Source organism: Onychomys torridus, chromosome 23, assembly GCF_903995425.1.
Source record: "Onychomys torridus chromosome 23, mOncTor1.1, whole genome shotgun sequence".
Lineage (NCBI taxonomy): Eukaryota > Metazoa > Chordata > Mammalia > Rodentia > Cricetidae > Onychomys > Onychomys torridus.
Genome location: NC_050465.1, coordinates 45,189,093 through 45,204,815, shown reverse-complemented (window position 1 = coordinate 45,204,815; position 15,723 = coordinate 45,189,093). Strand labels below are relative to the sequence as shown.

The 15,723-nt window shown below is 41.0% G+C and overlaps 1 protein-coding gene across 2 annotated transcripts in view; it reads right to left on the bottom strand.

The window, feature by feature from the left end:
* Nbeal1 (neurobeachin like 1) overlaps positions 1-15,723 on the bottom strand; it is a 139,230-nt gene that overhangs the window by 12,586 nt on the left and 110,921 nt on the right. For both annotated transcript variants that reach the window (XM_036173296.1, XM_036173297.1), the window contains 6 exons: positions 15,260-15,377; positions 14,434-14,531; positions 11,252-11,368; positions 3,518-3,607; positions 1,842-1,951; positions 1,019-1,191 (listed from right to left, as the gene is read on the bottom strand). In XM_036173296.1, the coding sequence (XP_036029189.1) occupies positions 1,019-1,191; positions 1,842-1,951; positions 3,518-3,607; positions 11,252-11,368; positions 14,434-14,531; positions 15,260-15,377 (706 nt within the window). The remainder of the gene's footprint in view (positions 1-1,018; positions 1,192-1,841; positions 1,952-3,517; positions 3,608-11,251; positions 11,369-14,433; positions 14,532-15,259; positions 15,378-15,723) is intronic.

Below are 15,723 nucleotides of genomic sequence, written 5' to 3'. Positions count from 1 at the left end.
CTGTCTTGAAAAACAAAAATGAAAACAAAGAAACAAACAAAACTCAATTTTCTGGAACAGTCCCATAATCAGCTACACTAAGTGATACCTTAGAAATCACCAGGAGATATAATCAGATTGGTGACTACCTTAATTGACATCGGATATAACTGATGGAAACAGACGCAGAGATCCACAGCTAAGCACTGGGCTGAGCTCCAGGAGTCTTTTGAAGAGAGGGAAGAGGGACTGTAGGAGCCAGGGGGGTCATGGTGGAGGAACCCACAGAGATAGCTGACCGGAGCTCATGGGAGCTCATGGACTCTGGACCAACAGTTAGAGAGTCTGCATGGGACTGACCTAGGCCCTCTGCATGTGTGAGACAGTTGTGTAGTTTTGGCCTGTTTGTGAGTCTCCTAGCAGTAAGATCGGGACCTGTCCCTGCGCTTAGCTGGCTTTTGGGAACCTGTTCCCCATGCTGAACTATCTCACTCAGCCTTGACGCAAGGGGAGGAGCAGGGTCCTGCCTCAACTCTGATGTGCCATGCTTTGTTCAAGCCCATGGGAGGCCTGTCCCTTTCTGAATGAGGGGGAAGGTAGGGACGACAGCAGTCAATATGTAAAATGATATGTAAAAAAAAATGTTATCTAAACAAAATAAAAACAAAAAATCACCAGTAGAGTTAGCAGCAGACTCCATTACCCTCATTTAACAAGTTTATTGAGAAAAAACTTTTATTCTTTTGTTGTTGTTGTTTCTTTGTGTAGTTTTGGTGCCTGTCATGGATCTCGCTGTGTAGACCAGGCTGGCCTTGAACTCACAAAGATCCACCTGACTCTGCCTCCCGAGTGCTGGAATTAAAGGTGTGCACCACCGCCTCCCGGTGGTTTAATATCTTCTAATGTAACATGAAAATATATTTAATTTATATGGTGCTTGAATGCACACCCAATATATTAAGAATTCCTATCAGGAGCATGTGCCACTTCTATACAGTTGAAAACACAGAAGAAGGTTGGTGGAAAAGTTCATTCTTACCTATATGTCGGATGTTATGTGAGACAATTTTGCCTTTGGTAAGTGACATTACTTGGATACTATTATCCCAGTGTCCAGCAGTGAAGAGCAACTTTGCATCATGTGACACCACAAAAAGTTTGGAAGTAATTTCCAGCCCTGGAGCAAAAGGACCATTCACAGTTCGCTGAGCTCTGTAAACACAATTGAATTTTAGAATTTTCCTTAAGAGATCACTTAGACTATTACCAACAGTAAATATCTCTCAGACAGGAGGATGGTACAGTATTTAATCCTAGCACTCAGGAGGCATGAAAATTGCTGTGAGTTTGAGGCCAGTCTGGTCTCCAGAGTGAGTTCAAGGACAGTTACGTAATGAGACAATGCCTAAAAACAACAACAAACCCAAATAAAGGTTATTTGTAAGTAGTAAAGAATAATATGACAATTTACCACTTCCAATGTAATATTTTATTCTATATTTGTTATAACAGGAATTAAGCAATGTCTGAATGCCAAATACTGTCTGTCAGGTTATAAATTAAAACCAGAGATTAGGGGAGGCAAAGTGAGAAAGAAGAGAAAATTGGTGTCTTAAAGCATTACTTTAAAAATCACAGGAATCGCTGGGCAGTGGTGGCACACAAGCTTTCATCCCAGCACTCAGGGGGCAGAGGCAGGTGGATCTCTGTGAGTCCGAGGCCAGCCTGGTCCACAGAGTTAAGTTCCAGGACAGCCGGACCTCAGAACAGAGAAACCTGGTCTCAGGAAAAAAACCAAAACCCAAAAACAAAAACAAAAAACCCCCAACAACAACAAAATCCATTAGCTGTCCATTACTTACTTTGGGTTAGTCACAGTCTGATCCTTGATGAATGTGAAGTAGTTAGAAATGTTTCTGTCATAAGGTAGCCATCCATGGGTTCCAATAACATAATTCATGCTTATTGTTACCTGAAAAAGAACATATGAAAACTCAAATAAATAAAAGATTAAAGAATGTGGCTAAGAGTAACCAGATGCTCACACATTTTTACATCTATCATTTGGAGAACAGTGTAAGATACATGAAACCAAATCTTAAACAATTCAAGTGGAAAAACCTACTTAGAGCTTACTGTAAGAATAGTTGTTTTCTTTAGCTAATTACTTCATCTTAACTTCTCAGGTCACTAGCATTAGTGTTAACATTCAGAGAAAACTGAGGTTACCTTTACCATGACAAATATGACGTAACTATCATCACTTAGACCAAATAGGAGAATTGACAAACCGTTACAATGTCCCTGAAACAACGATATTAGTGTGTACTTGATTTTAAGAGTAAAAAGCTTTTTACTCCTTCAACACACACAGGTTTTAGAGTTGAAAACTACTATCAGGACTACTGTATGTATTTCTAGAATCTTTCTCTAATCAAGCATAATACATACTATTGTAAAAAGGGATCTAACTCTGCAGTCCCTACTGTTTACTGTACTACAGCACACTTCTGTCACACTTAAGTTACAGAACTAGAGTAAGATAAACCTAGGATTAGTTCATGTGCCAAAGTCTCAGATCCCTACTTGCCAGCTCTCTAGGATTTAACTTATCTGTAAAAGGAACATATAATGCTACTTCACAGGGCTGTTGGGTAGGCTAAATAAAAATTTGTGTAAAACACCCACTGAAATGCCCTAGAAGAAGACCTTACTTAACAAGACCTGCTTTAGTTCTGATCATTGTTAGTAGTTATGGTGATAAGGCTCCTAGCTATTTCCATAGATTTATTTTTCCAGATAAATGTTATAATTAAAGCAAAATATACAGAAGATATATTTTATATTTAATCAAATTACTTTCATAACAAATTTCTCCATTATTTTTGTAATGCTGAAGATCAAATCTAGGACCTCACACAGGCCAGGCAGGCACTCTACCATGAAGCTATCCTTCTAGCCTCTTGATTATTTTAAAAATATTCTTTCCAGGGGCTGGAAAGGTGGCTCAGAAGTTAAGAGCACTGGCTGCTTTTCCAGAGGACTTAGGTTTGAATTCTGGCCCCCACCTGGTGGCTCATAACTATCTATAACTCCAGTTCCAAAAAATCTGATGCCCTCTTCTGACCTCCGCAGGAACCAGGCAAGTACATAGTACACATCAAACAAGCAAAATATCCACACACACAAAATATATTAAAATTTTCTTTTCAATAGTTTATTACTGAATATTTATTGAATAAATATTTATTATATTGGTCAATGAGACAGCTTAGAAGCATAAGGTCTTGCCACCAATCTTGAGGACCCAAACTCAATTCCTCCCACATGGAAGGAGAGAATCAGCTTGTACAAGCTGCCCTCCGACTTCCAGATGCATGCGCATGTGAGCGCGTGCGTACACACACACACACACACACACACACACACACACGATGAAGTTTAGGAACGTAATGGAAATATTTTTACATTCATTCCTATTTTTGGTAAACTAATGAATACAGACATAGCAATATGAAATAGGTATACATCAACTTACCAGTAACTCAGGGCTGCCTTGAGACATAAAAGAACGAGACTGATTTTTAGGGATGATAGCCTTTAATAGAGGAACACCATCACTAATTCCCTGTAAAATAAAAGGCATTTAATGGCTGGTTCTGTTCATTTTATTAGGTACTAATTATTGACATTTTTTATTGTTTAGACAGGGATCCCTACAATACCTCATTTTACTCTACCTGGTCATGTAATAATTTAATATAAAATGTGGGAAAGGAATTATATGCCATGTTTGAATAGTCAGCACACTCAAAGCATCTGAAACCAATCCCTGTCAATTCCAGTCCTCTGCTGGGGAGCAGATGTAGATGCCAAGGAGCAGCAATCATTTAAAACAGAGAAATTTAGGATCTTTCCTTGCCCCTGCTCTACTGACACAAACATAATGCAGATGTAGTAAGTTAAATGAGAAAGTTGTTTATAATTTATAGGAAAATCTTTTGGGTTTTACATCAAAAACATTAATCTATTTTGTTAACTGAGGTTCTTTCTGAAAGTCTTGTTATGAAAATCATATATTATGATCCGACAGTAAATATCATTCTGAGGAAACAATTACCATCATCTTACCACAATGCAAAATAACAATAATTTGAATGTATTTTTCTGATGTGTCTATAGTTTAAAAATGACAGCTAACATTTATCATGGATAACATTACTGAATTTATACCATGTACCAAGTATTATTCTAAGAGGGCTATAAGAACTAATAATGCTATGAAATCCAATAAATATTGTTATAAAATCCATAGAAACTGCTTTTCTTGTCAAATTATGAATCAATAGGCAATTGTGATTCCAGCTAGGGAAGCAAGTAGGCTAACTGTAGATCTGGAGCTCTCCCCCAACCCCCAATTCTTCCTCCAGCTCTGTAGACTGCCTGCTGAGCCTCCCTTCCCACCCTCCCCATCTCCAGTGGATTATATACAGACCTTGCCTTCTAACCTCCCTCCTCACACTCAGGGCTGTGTCCCAGCCTCCAACCACAGCAGTCACCCCTGGGAACCAGTGGGAAAGTCAGCAGGCTAGCTGAAGACCTTCCCTCCCGCTCCATCCCTCAAGTCAGCCCTAAGTCTGCCCCATTCTAAGATGACCAGGCAGATCCTGACCTTGCTGTCAGCTCCCCTGCAGCCTACCTCCACATCTAAGCGTCAGTTCCCACTACCTAGAAACCTCTGCTCCTATTCCCAGGGGACTAAGCAGATCCTGGGTGCAATGCCTTGCTTTCCCCCCTGCTGTGGACCCCTCTCAGTGCCCCCATGGCCAGCCAATCTCCATTCCTAAGTGCCAGCACCAATACCCAGAAACACATTTTACCTGGAACCCCCAGTAGCTACACCTATCAGGACTTCAGGCAACACACAGCCACCACACTCTTCTAAGAACCAGAGAGGAACCAGAAACCAAGGAACAAAATACCCACCCAACAAAGACAAGACCAGATATCAGCACCTAGAATTACAATCTTCCCAAACCCAGATACCTAGACACCAGTAGAAAAACACAATCAATAACAACCAGGACAATGTCTCCACTAGAGCCCAGCGACTCTGACACAGTAGACCCTGAGCGTTGCAACCTTGCTGGGCATGGTGGCACATGCCTTTTATCCCCGCACACGGGAGGCAGAAGCAGGTGGATCTCTGTGAGCTACAGAGTGAGTTCCAGGACAGGCTCCAAAGCTACACAGAGAAACCCTGTCTCGAAAAAAAACAGAAAACAAAACAAAACAACAACAACAACAAAACCCCAAAACTTTCAACTAGCCTTTATGTGTATGATAAAGATCCTCAAAGTAGAAAGGAACAAACTCCTTAAAGAAACCTACAAAACACAAATACACACTGATCCATTCAAGACAAGAAAATAAAAATAGAATTAATAAAGAAAACTCACACTCATGGAAATCTGGAAATGAAAAATTCAGATACTCAAACAGGAACCTCAGGAGCAAGCCTCACCAACAGAATATGAGAAGGAAGAGAGAATCTCAGGCATTAAAGACATGAAGAAGAAATGGATACTTTGGTCAAAGAAAATGTGGAAAAAACCTTACACAAAACATCTAGTTTGCCAAAAGCAGGCACACTGACCAATGCAATAGAACTAAAGACCCAGACATAAATCCATACACCTACGAACACCTGAATGTTGATAAAGGAGGCAGAAACATACCCCGGAAACAAGACATACTCAATATAGATGGTGCTGGTCAAAGCAGATGGGCTGCATACAGAAGACTCCAAGTAGAGTTAGCACCCTGCACAAAACCCAATTCTAACTGGAGGACAGACGTCAACACACACCCAGACACACTGAATCTGACAGCGGAGAAGTGGGGATAGTGCTGAACTCACTGGCACAGGCCCTCAGAGCAACAATTAGTAAGCTGGGCTTAGCAGGACAGAAAAGCTTCTGTACAGCAAAAGACAGCATCGTTCGGACAAAGTGGGAAGACTGCAGAACGGGGAAAGTTTTTCTCTTTCTTTAAAACCAGCTACACGTCTAATAAAGGGTTAGTATGCAAAATATTTAAAGGACTCAAAATTAAAATTATAAATATATCAAGGGAACAAATAACCCAATTAAAAAATAGGATACAGATCTAAACAGAATTCTCAAAAGAGGAAATTCAAACAGAAGAAATGTTCAACATCATTAGCTATTAGGGAAATGCAAATCAAAACTACTTTGCGATTTCACCTTACACCTGTCAGAATGGCTAAGATTAATTATACAGGTGACAACTTAGGTTGGTGAGAATGAGGAGCCAAGGGAACAGCCCTCCATTGCTGGTGGGAGTGCAAACTTGTACAGCCACTATGGAAGTCAGTGTGGAGTTTCCTCCGGAAGATGGAATTGATGGACCTCAAGATCCAGCTATACTGCTCTTGGGAATGTACCCAAAAGATGCTTCATCCTACCACTGAGACATTGCCTCAACCATATTTATTGCTGCTCTACTCCAGCCAGAAACTGGAAACAACTTAGATGTCCCTCAACTAAAAAATGGATAAAGTATGGTACATTTACACAATGAAATATTACTCAGACATTGAAAAAAAAATGAAAACATGAAAATCATAGGTAAATGGATACAGAACAAGAAAAAACAACAATCAACATGAATGAGGTACCCCAGACCTAGAAAGACAAATATGCTTTGTATTTGCTTATATGTGGATATTAGCTGTTTAGTCAATGATAACCAAGCTACAATCTGTAGAACCACAGAGGTCAGATATAAAGTAAAGGACTACAGGAAACAGATCTGCCTAGAAAAGCAAAACAGAATAAATAGTTATAGATGGATGGGAGGTGGGGCTGAAACAGGAAGATCAAATGGGGAGGTGGAGGGGAGAGGTGGATGAGGGAGGGAATACAGGGAAAAACAGCTAAAATTAAGGGCCATTTGAGGAGGGGTATAGAAACCTAATACAGCAGAAGTTTCTTAAAATGCAAACATATATGAGGGTGATCTCAATGAAATCACCAAATAATGGGAAAGACAGAGCCCCAATTGGACATCTCTTGTCACCAAATGAAGCTTCCAGAACTGGGTTACATCTATTGAGTTGTTGGCCCATGGGAACCCCCACAAAATCCAGGCTGTTGCCAAGCTGCACTCCACAAACTGCCAGCAAAGCCCCATTGCTGAAGACAATTCCTACACAATTCACTGAATATGGAGAAGTCAAGCTGGTGCTTACATAGAGCCTTATGCAAACTAAAAGACAAAGAGAGAATATCCAAATTAATGAGTCAGGAATGAAAAGAGGGGCATAGCAACAGACACTGAGGAGATGCAGACAATCATCAGGTCATATTTCAAACATCTGTACTCTACAAAACTGGAAAATCTAAAAGAAACGGACAAATTTCTTGATAGATATTACAAACCAAAATTAAATCTAGATCAGATAAACAGTTTAAATAGACCTACAACCCCTAAGAAAAAAGAAGCAGTCATTAAAAGTTTCCCAACCGGGAAAAAAAAAAGAGCCCAGGGCCAGACGGTTTTAGCACAGAATTTTACCAGACTTTCAAAGAAGACCTAATATCAATACTCCTCAAATTATTCCACAAAATAGAAACAGAAGGAACACTGCCAAATTATTTTTATGAGGCCATAGTCACCCTGATATCCAAGCCACACAAAGACTCAACAAAGAAACAGAATTACAGACTAATTTCCTGCATGAACAATGATGCAAAAATACTCAATAAAATACTCACAAACAGAATCCAAGAATACAGCAACAAGATCATCCACCATGATTAAGCAGGCTCCATCCCAGAGATGCAGGGATGGATTAACATGAAAATTTGTCAATGTAACCCACCACATAAACAAACTGAAAGAAAAAAAAATCACATGATCATCAACAGATGCTGAAAAAGCCTTTGACAAAATCCAATACCCCTTCATGATAAAAGTCTTGGAGAGATCAAGGATACAAGGGATATAAATAATAAAGGCAATATACAGCAAGCCAGTACCAACATCAAATTAAATGGAGAGAAACTTGAAGCATTTCCACTAAAATCAGGAACAAGACAAGGCTGTCCTGTCCACTTTCTCCATATCTATTCAATATAATCCTTGAAATTCTAGCTAAAGCCATAAAACAACTGAAGGAGATCAGGGGAATACAAATTGGAAAGGAAAAAGCCAAAGTATCCTTATTTGCAGATGATATGATAATATACATAAGCAATTCCCAAAATTCTACCAGGAACTCCTACAACTGATAAACACCTTTAGTGAAGTGGCTGGATACAAGATTAACTAAAAAAACACCAGTAGCCCTCCTATACACAAATGATAAATGGGCCAAGAAAGAAATCAGGGAAACAACACCCTTCACAATAGCCACAAATAATATAAACTATCTTGGGGTAACTCTAACCAAGCAAGTGAAAGACAAGAACTTCAAGACTGTGAAGAAAGAAATGGAAGAAGATAGCAGAAGATGGAATGATCTCCTATGTTCATGGATTGGTAGGATTAACATAGGAATAATGAGCATCTTACCAAAAGCAATATACAGATACAACACAATCCCCATTAAAATTCCAATACAATTGTTTACAGGCCTCAAAAGAACAATACTCAACTTCATTTGGAAAAACAAAAAATTCAGGATAGCTAAAACAATCTTGTACAATAAAAGAACTTGTCACCATCCCTGATTTCAAGCTATACTACAGAGAAATAGTAGTAAAAACCAAATGGCATTGGCATAAAAACAGACAGGTAGATCGATGGAATCCAATCGAAGACCCAGGTGTAAATCCACATACCTATGGACACTTGATTTTTGACAAAGAAGTCAAAATTATACAATGGAAAAAACATATTTAACAAATGGTGCTGGTCTAACTGGATGTCAGCATGTAGAAGGATTCAATAGATCAATGTCTATCACCCTGCACAAAACTCAAGTCCAAGTGGATCAAAGACCTCAACATAAATCCAGATGCACTGAATCTGATAGAAGAGAGAATGGGAAATAGCCTTAAATATATTGGCACAGGGGACAACTTCCTGGATAGAATACCAATAGTGTAGGCACTAAGATCGATAATTTATAAATGGGACCTCATGAAACTAAAAAGCTTCCATAAGACTTTAAAGGGCACTGTCAATAGGACAGCATACAGAATGGGAAAAGATTTTTACCAACCCCACATCCAAAAGAGGGCAGATTTCCAAAATATACAAAGAACTCAAAAAGTGAGACATCAAAAAAACCCAATTAAAAAAATGGTGTACAGATATAAAGAGAGTTCTCAACAGAAAAATGTTAAATGGCTGAGAAACTGTTCAACATCCATAGCCAAATCAGGGAAAAGCAAATCAAAACAACTCTGAGATACCATCTTACACCTGTCAAAATGGCTAAGATCAAATGCTGGATGGATGTAGAGGATATGGAACAAAGGGAACACTCCTCCATTGTTAGTGGGAGTGCAAACTTGTACAGCCACTTTCAAAATCAATATGGTGACTTCTCAGAAAATTGGGAATTGATCTACCCCAAGAACCAGCTATACCAATCTTGGGCATATACCCAAAAGGTCACTTGCTTAGCTGTGTTCATACCAGCTTTATTTGTAATAGTCAGAACCTGTAAACAACCTAGACATCCCTTAACTGAAAGAATGGATAAAGAAAATGTGGTACATGTACATAATGGAGTATTACTAAGCTGATAAAAACAATGACATCAGGAAATCTGCAGGCAAATGGATTGAACTAGGAAAAAAAAATTGTCCTGAGTGAGGTAATCTAGATCCAGCAAGACAAGCATGGTATGTACTCACTTCTAAGTGGATACTAGCTGTAAAGGATAACCATGCTACAATCCACAGAGCCAGAGAGGCTAGGTAACAAGGAGGGCTCAAGGGGAGACACATGGATCTCCCTGGGAAGGGAAACAGAACAGATTTCAAGAGTGGACTGGGATCTGATGGGGATGAGAACAGGAGGAAACAGGTGGGGGGCCTTTTAGCAACAGGGTAGAAACCTGGTGCAAGAGAAACTCCCAGGAATCTACAAGGAAGACTCTAACTAAGACTCCAAGCAACAGTGGATATGTAGCCTGAACTGGCCATCTCCTGTGACCAGGCAAGACTTCTAGTGGAGAGACTGGGACATCAACCCAGCCACATAACCTTTGGCCTATAGTCTGTCCTGCCTATGGGATGTGCTGGGGTAAGGCTGACACAGAGATTGTGGGAGCGGCCAGCCAAAGACTCTTTCAGTATCAGACCCATGTTACAAGAATGAGCCCACTCCTGACACTGCCCAGAGCACCAGGACCCAGAGGCTGAATGACTCAGAGACCTAGGACAGAACCAAACCTGGCTGGAGGGAAAAAAAAGTATCAATGAAATGATTCCTAATAATATCCTGCTGTACTCATAGATTGGTGAGTATCCCAACTGTCATCAGAGAGGCTTCATACAGCAACTGATGGAAACAGATGTAGAGACCCACAGCCAAACATTAGGCCGAGTTCAGGGAATCTTGCTGAAGGGAAGGAGGAAGGATTGTAGGAGCCAGAGCAGTCAGGACACAGAAAATCAACTAATCTGGGCTCGTGGGAGCTCATAGTGTCTGAACTGACAACCAGGGAGCCTGCATGGACTGACCGAGGTCCATGCACATATGTTACAGTTTTGTAGCTTGGTCTTCTTGTGGGATTCCTAACACTGGAAGTAGGAGAAGTCTCCAACTCTTTTACTGGCTTTTGGGACCCTACTCCTCATACTGGATTGCCTTGCCCAGCCTCAATACATGAGGAGGTGCTTAATCTTACTGCAACTTGATATGCCATGCTTTGTTGATACCCATGGGAGGCATGCCCTTTTCTGTAGAGAAATGGAGGAGGAGAGGTTGGGGGAACGGACTGGGATGAGAGGAGGGGAAACTGCAGTTGGGATGTAAAATAAATAAATAAAAATGAGGTGAAGAGAATAAAGGAAAATACTCGAGATGACCTTTGGCTTTTCACAAATAAGTGATACAACTATAGGCCTGTACAGATACACACACACCACTCAAGTGGTACAACTATAGGCACAGATGAGCACACCCACATAAGTGGTACAACTATAGGCACAGATGAGCACACCCACACACACACACATGTACAAATACAGGATTGGAGAAAGGTCTCCGACATTACCACGTTGGGTTTTACCTCTATAAAAAATGACTTCAGTTCAGGGAGGTGCTGGAAGAGGTTTAGGGCTTCGACTTCTGTTTTGGTCTGCTTTTGTATGGCTTCTTCTGCTGATAATCTTGGAGGGTGTGGTTCCTTCAAAATAATTTTAAGGAGAAATCTCAGAGTTCCATGAAAACCTGCCCATGTTCACTCATACACAGTGGACTGTGCTACCAGAGAATGCACACTAGACACTGTTAACAACTCCAGGCCATAGCTTAGCTTATCCCCCAGCAAATCTGCCATCCGTCCTTCTTGTCTACAGACGTCTCATTTCTACTTTAAAGCTTTTCTAATTGTTATCACCCCTGTGTTTCCAGATCAGAATGACTTTTTACATGCTCTTTCACCAATTATTTAGTGTTTCTTAGTTTCTTTTTTCTCTTAAGAATCCATTGGCTATTTATGACCAATCTTTGCCATCCAGCCTGCAGGAACCTTTTTTCTTCTAAGCTCTAAATTCCATTTTATTGATTTTCTGTGTATATGTGGGCATGTGCATGTCACAGTGCAAGTGTGGAGGTCAGAGAACGATCTGCAGGAATCAACTCTTCCCCACCATGCTGACACAGGGGACTGAATTCAGGTCATCAGGCCAGGCAGCAGGTGCCTTTACCCACCAAGTCTGATACAGTATTAAGCATATTAATGTTAATTAAACATAGTGATAATATATTAAATACCTTATTACTATTCCAAGGGCACAATTAAAATGTGTAAGATTTGTCCTTCTAAAAAGGATTCTTGCCAGATACAGTAACATACACCTGTAATCCTAGTGCTTGGCAAAGAATCGCCCATGCTGACTATCCACGTGCTTAGAAGACTAAGGTAGGAGGAATTTGCATGTGAAGCCAGCTACATCAAGTCCTAAGGCAGTATAGGGTACTCCAAGTCCTAAGACAGTATGGGCTACACCAAGTCCTGAGGCAGTGTGGGCTACACCAAGTCCTGAGGCAGTGTGGGCTACACCAAGTCCTGAGGCAGTGTGGGCTACATCGAGTCCTGAGACAGTATGGGCTACACCAAGTCCTGAGGCAGTATGGGCTACACCGAGTCCTGAGACAGTATGGGCTACACCAAGTCCTGAGGCAGTATGGGCTACACCAAGTCCTGAGGCAGTGTGGGCTACACCAAGTCCTGAGGCAGTGTGGGCTACACCAAGTCCTGAGGCAGTGTGGGCTACACCAAGTCCTGAGGCAGTGTGGGCTACACCAAGTCCTGAGGCAGTGTGGGCTACACAGTGACACTCCCATCTCAGAATGACAGCAAAGCAGGCCAGGGAGGTGCAGTCCACTCTTCTGCCTCTATCACAGAATAGTTGATAAGAGGCAACAGATGCGACACTTAACTGTGTAGCTTTTAATACTTAAAAAAACCAACGACATCTTTATTTTAAAGTACAGGATGGGAGTCCTAAGCTTGTCTGATTTTCTTTTGTATGTGGTGATTGAGACTGCACATACTAAGTAAACATTCCTGGACTAAACTACTACCTCAGCCCCTCTGTAATATTTTTACTCACAATAAAAACTAGTATGAGGGAGGTGGCTTGGTAAAGTACTTGCCTAGAAGCAAATTGAGGACCTGAGTTCCAATTTACAGAACCCTTGTTTAAAAAGGCCAGCCAAGGGGGCTAGCCAGCCTAGCCTACTTGAAAAATTCTAGGCCAGTAAAAGATCAGTGTTTCCACCAAATTCTGGACAGTGTCAGAGAAAGGACACCCAAGAAATGACACGCTGACCTCTACAAGCATGAACACACAGGGCAGGATACTGCCCTGCCAACCAGTGACTCAGCTCTGTTATTGTAAAATAACAGTAATAAAAAAAAGTAGAGCTCAAGCCTGGTGGTGGAGGTGGTGGCGCACACCTTGAATCCCAGCACTCAGGAGACAGAGGCAAGTGGATCTCTGTGAGTTCGAGGCCAGCCTGGTCTACAGTTCCAGGACAGCCAGGGCTGCACAGTGAAACCCTGTCTCAAAACAAAACAAAACAAACAAAAGGTAGAGGTGGAACAAAGCTAAAGGCTCTAATCAGAGCCCCACCAAGAGCTGTTTTATTCTGAACTCGGTAAGTGTTAGGAAAGAGCTCACCACAGCACTATGTTCCCCCGCCCTTTTAAACTCTTCTCTTGGACACAGGGTCTGTCGCACTAGGTCGGCCAGGCTGGTACTGAACTCACAGATCACTGTGTAGCCCTGACTGACTGCATTTACCCTCTGTTAAGGTGTAATGTGCTCATGTAATGGAGACTCCTGATACTAGGAGGACTGGTGTATTAAGTAGAAGGACTTCAAATGAAGTCTAGGACTGAATCTCCAAGAATAGTACTGCTGTTTTCTGTTTGGTTTTTGGTTTTTTCCAGAGCTGAGGACCGAGCCCAGGGCCTTGTGTTTGCTAGGCAAGCGCTGTACCACTGAGCTAAATCCCCAAGCCACTGCTGTTGTTTTAAAAGAGGAAAAGCAATCATATAAACCAAACACTATCAAGTACAATTATTCTAGGACTCGACTACTCTTCAAGCCTCAGAATACTTCGAAACATCATTCTAAGCCAGCAGTTCTCAGCCTGTGGGTTGTGAATCCTTTGGCAAACCTCTATCTCCAAAAATATTTACATTACGACTTATAACATAGCAAATTATACAGTTCTGAAGTAGCAATAAAAATCATGCTATGGTTAGAGGTTCACGGCATGAAGAAGGGTGATGCAGTAGTTTGAATGTATTTGGCCCCCATAAGCTCATAGAGAGTGACACTTTTAGGAAGTTTGGTCTTGTTGGAGAAGGTTGGATGACATGGGCCTTTAATCCAGACACTGGGGAGAGAGGCCACACCGTCTGTTGGAAATGTGTCCCTGCTGGGGTGGGTTTTGAGGTCTTTTTCTCAAGCTTTACTCAGTATGAATGTCAGCAGACTTCCTGTGGCCTCTGAGTCAAGATATAGGACTCTCAGCTCCAGCACCCTATCTGCCTGCATGCTGCCATGCTCCCCACCATGATGGACTGAACCTCTGAACTGTAAGTGAGCCACCTCAATTAAATGTTTTCTTTATAAGAGTTGCCGTGGTTATGGTGTCTCCTCACAGCAATAGTAAACCCAAAATAAGACAGTTGAGAACCACTGCTCTAAGTTGATGACAACTTATATAACTCACCTTTAACAGCTGACAAGGTGTTTGCCCAAAATTATTAATCATCCCTTCTAAGGCTTTTCTTTCCTTTTCATCTGTTAAGGCATCAAGATCTACAGCACCTAAAACAAGAAGCCATCACTATTGAGAAAAACAAACCAGTAAGACTCTGATAAATACATCAAGAACTGATTAACACATTTACAACAAAACATTAGTCTTCAACTTGTCACCAGAAAAATTACCTATTTTTATCTGTGTGTGTCTGTGTGTGTGTGTGTGTGTGTGTGTGTGTGTGTGCATATATGTACATGTGTGTGGGTACATGTGGGAGATCCTGTCTCAATACAGGGAAGAACCAGTGAACAGTGAGAAAGACGACCTGACATATACCTTCAACCTCCTTGTGTACCCACAAATGTATCATATAAGTACACACACAAAAAAGATTTAAAAAGAGAACATTTTCTTCCCATAACTGTCAGAAAATAGTTTTGATTCTAAGATTTTATTATTGGAAATTCTAAGTGCCTTCTTTCAAAGTTTACTAAAAATATTATGTAATGTTCAATGTAAGACTTGATTAAACAGGAAATTTGATTTCCCATATAAGAAAGCAAAAGCATATTATGATAACTGGTGTCTATAATTAGATTTCCATACATACACATACATCAGAAACTACTATTACAAAACTGAAATATTGACAGTGCCATGGCCTCCCATCTGAAAAGCCGCTTTGTTGATGGACTCTTTCCTATGCTAAGTATCTAGGCCCAAACCCCATGTATAACAAAGAAACACTGATTCTATGAGAGCGCTCCAGGAGAAGACGCAGGCAGGCTCAGACCTTCATAACTGCAGTAATAGAAGACATTGAGTGCTTCCACAGCAGCTGGTCCTCTCTGTTTGTAGCCAAAAATCAGGTCTATCCATTCATGAAGATGAGCAGAAACATACTCAGACTCCTAGAAAGAGAACACATTTAATAATTAATACAGGTATTTTCCGACTGTAATCTAAATTCATGCATTTTAAAAAGGGCATGGAGCAGCCAGGAGATGGTGGTGCAGGCCTTTAATCCTAGAACTTAGGAGGCAGAGGCATGTGGGTCTTGGAGTTCAAGGTCAGCCTGGGATGTGGATCTCTGGTTCCCGCACAGCTGGGGCTACACAGAGAAATCCTGTCTTAGGGGAAAGCAAAACAAAAACATGGAGCCAGAGAGAAGAACACTGGCTGCTCTGTAAGAGAAAGCATGTTCGATTCCCAGCACCCACATGACGACTTACCACCATCTGTAACTCCACTCCCAGG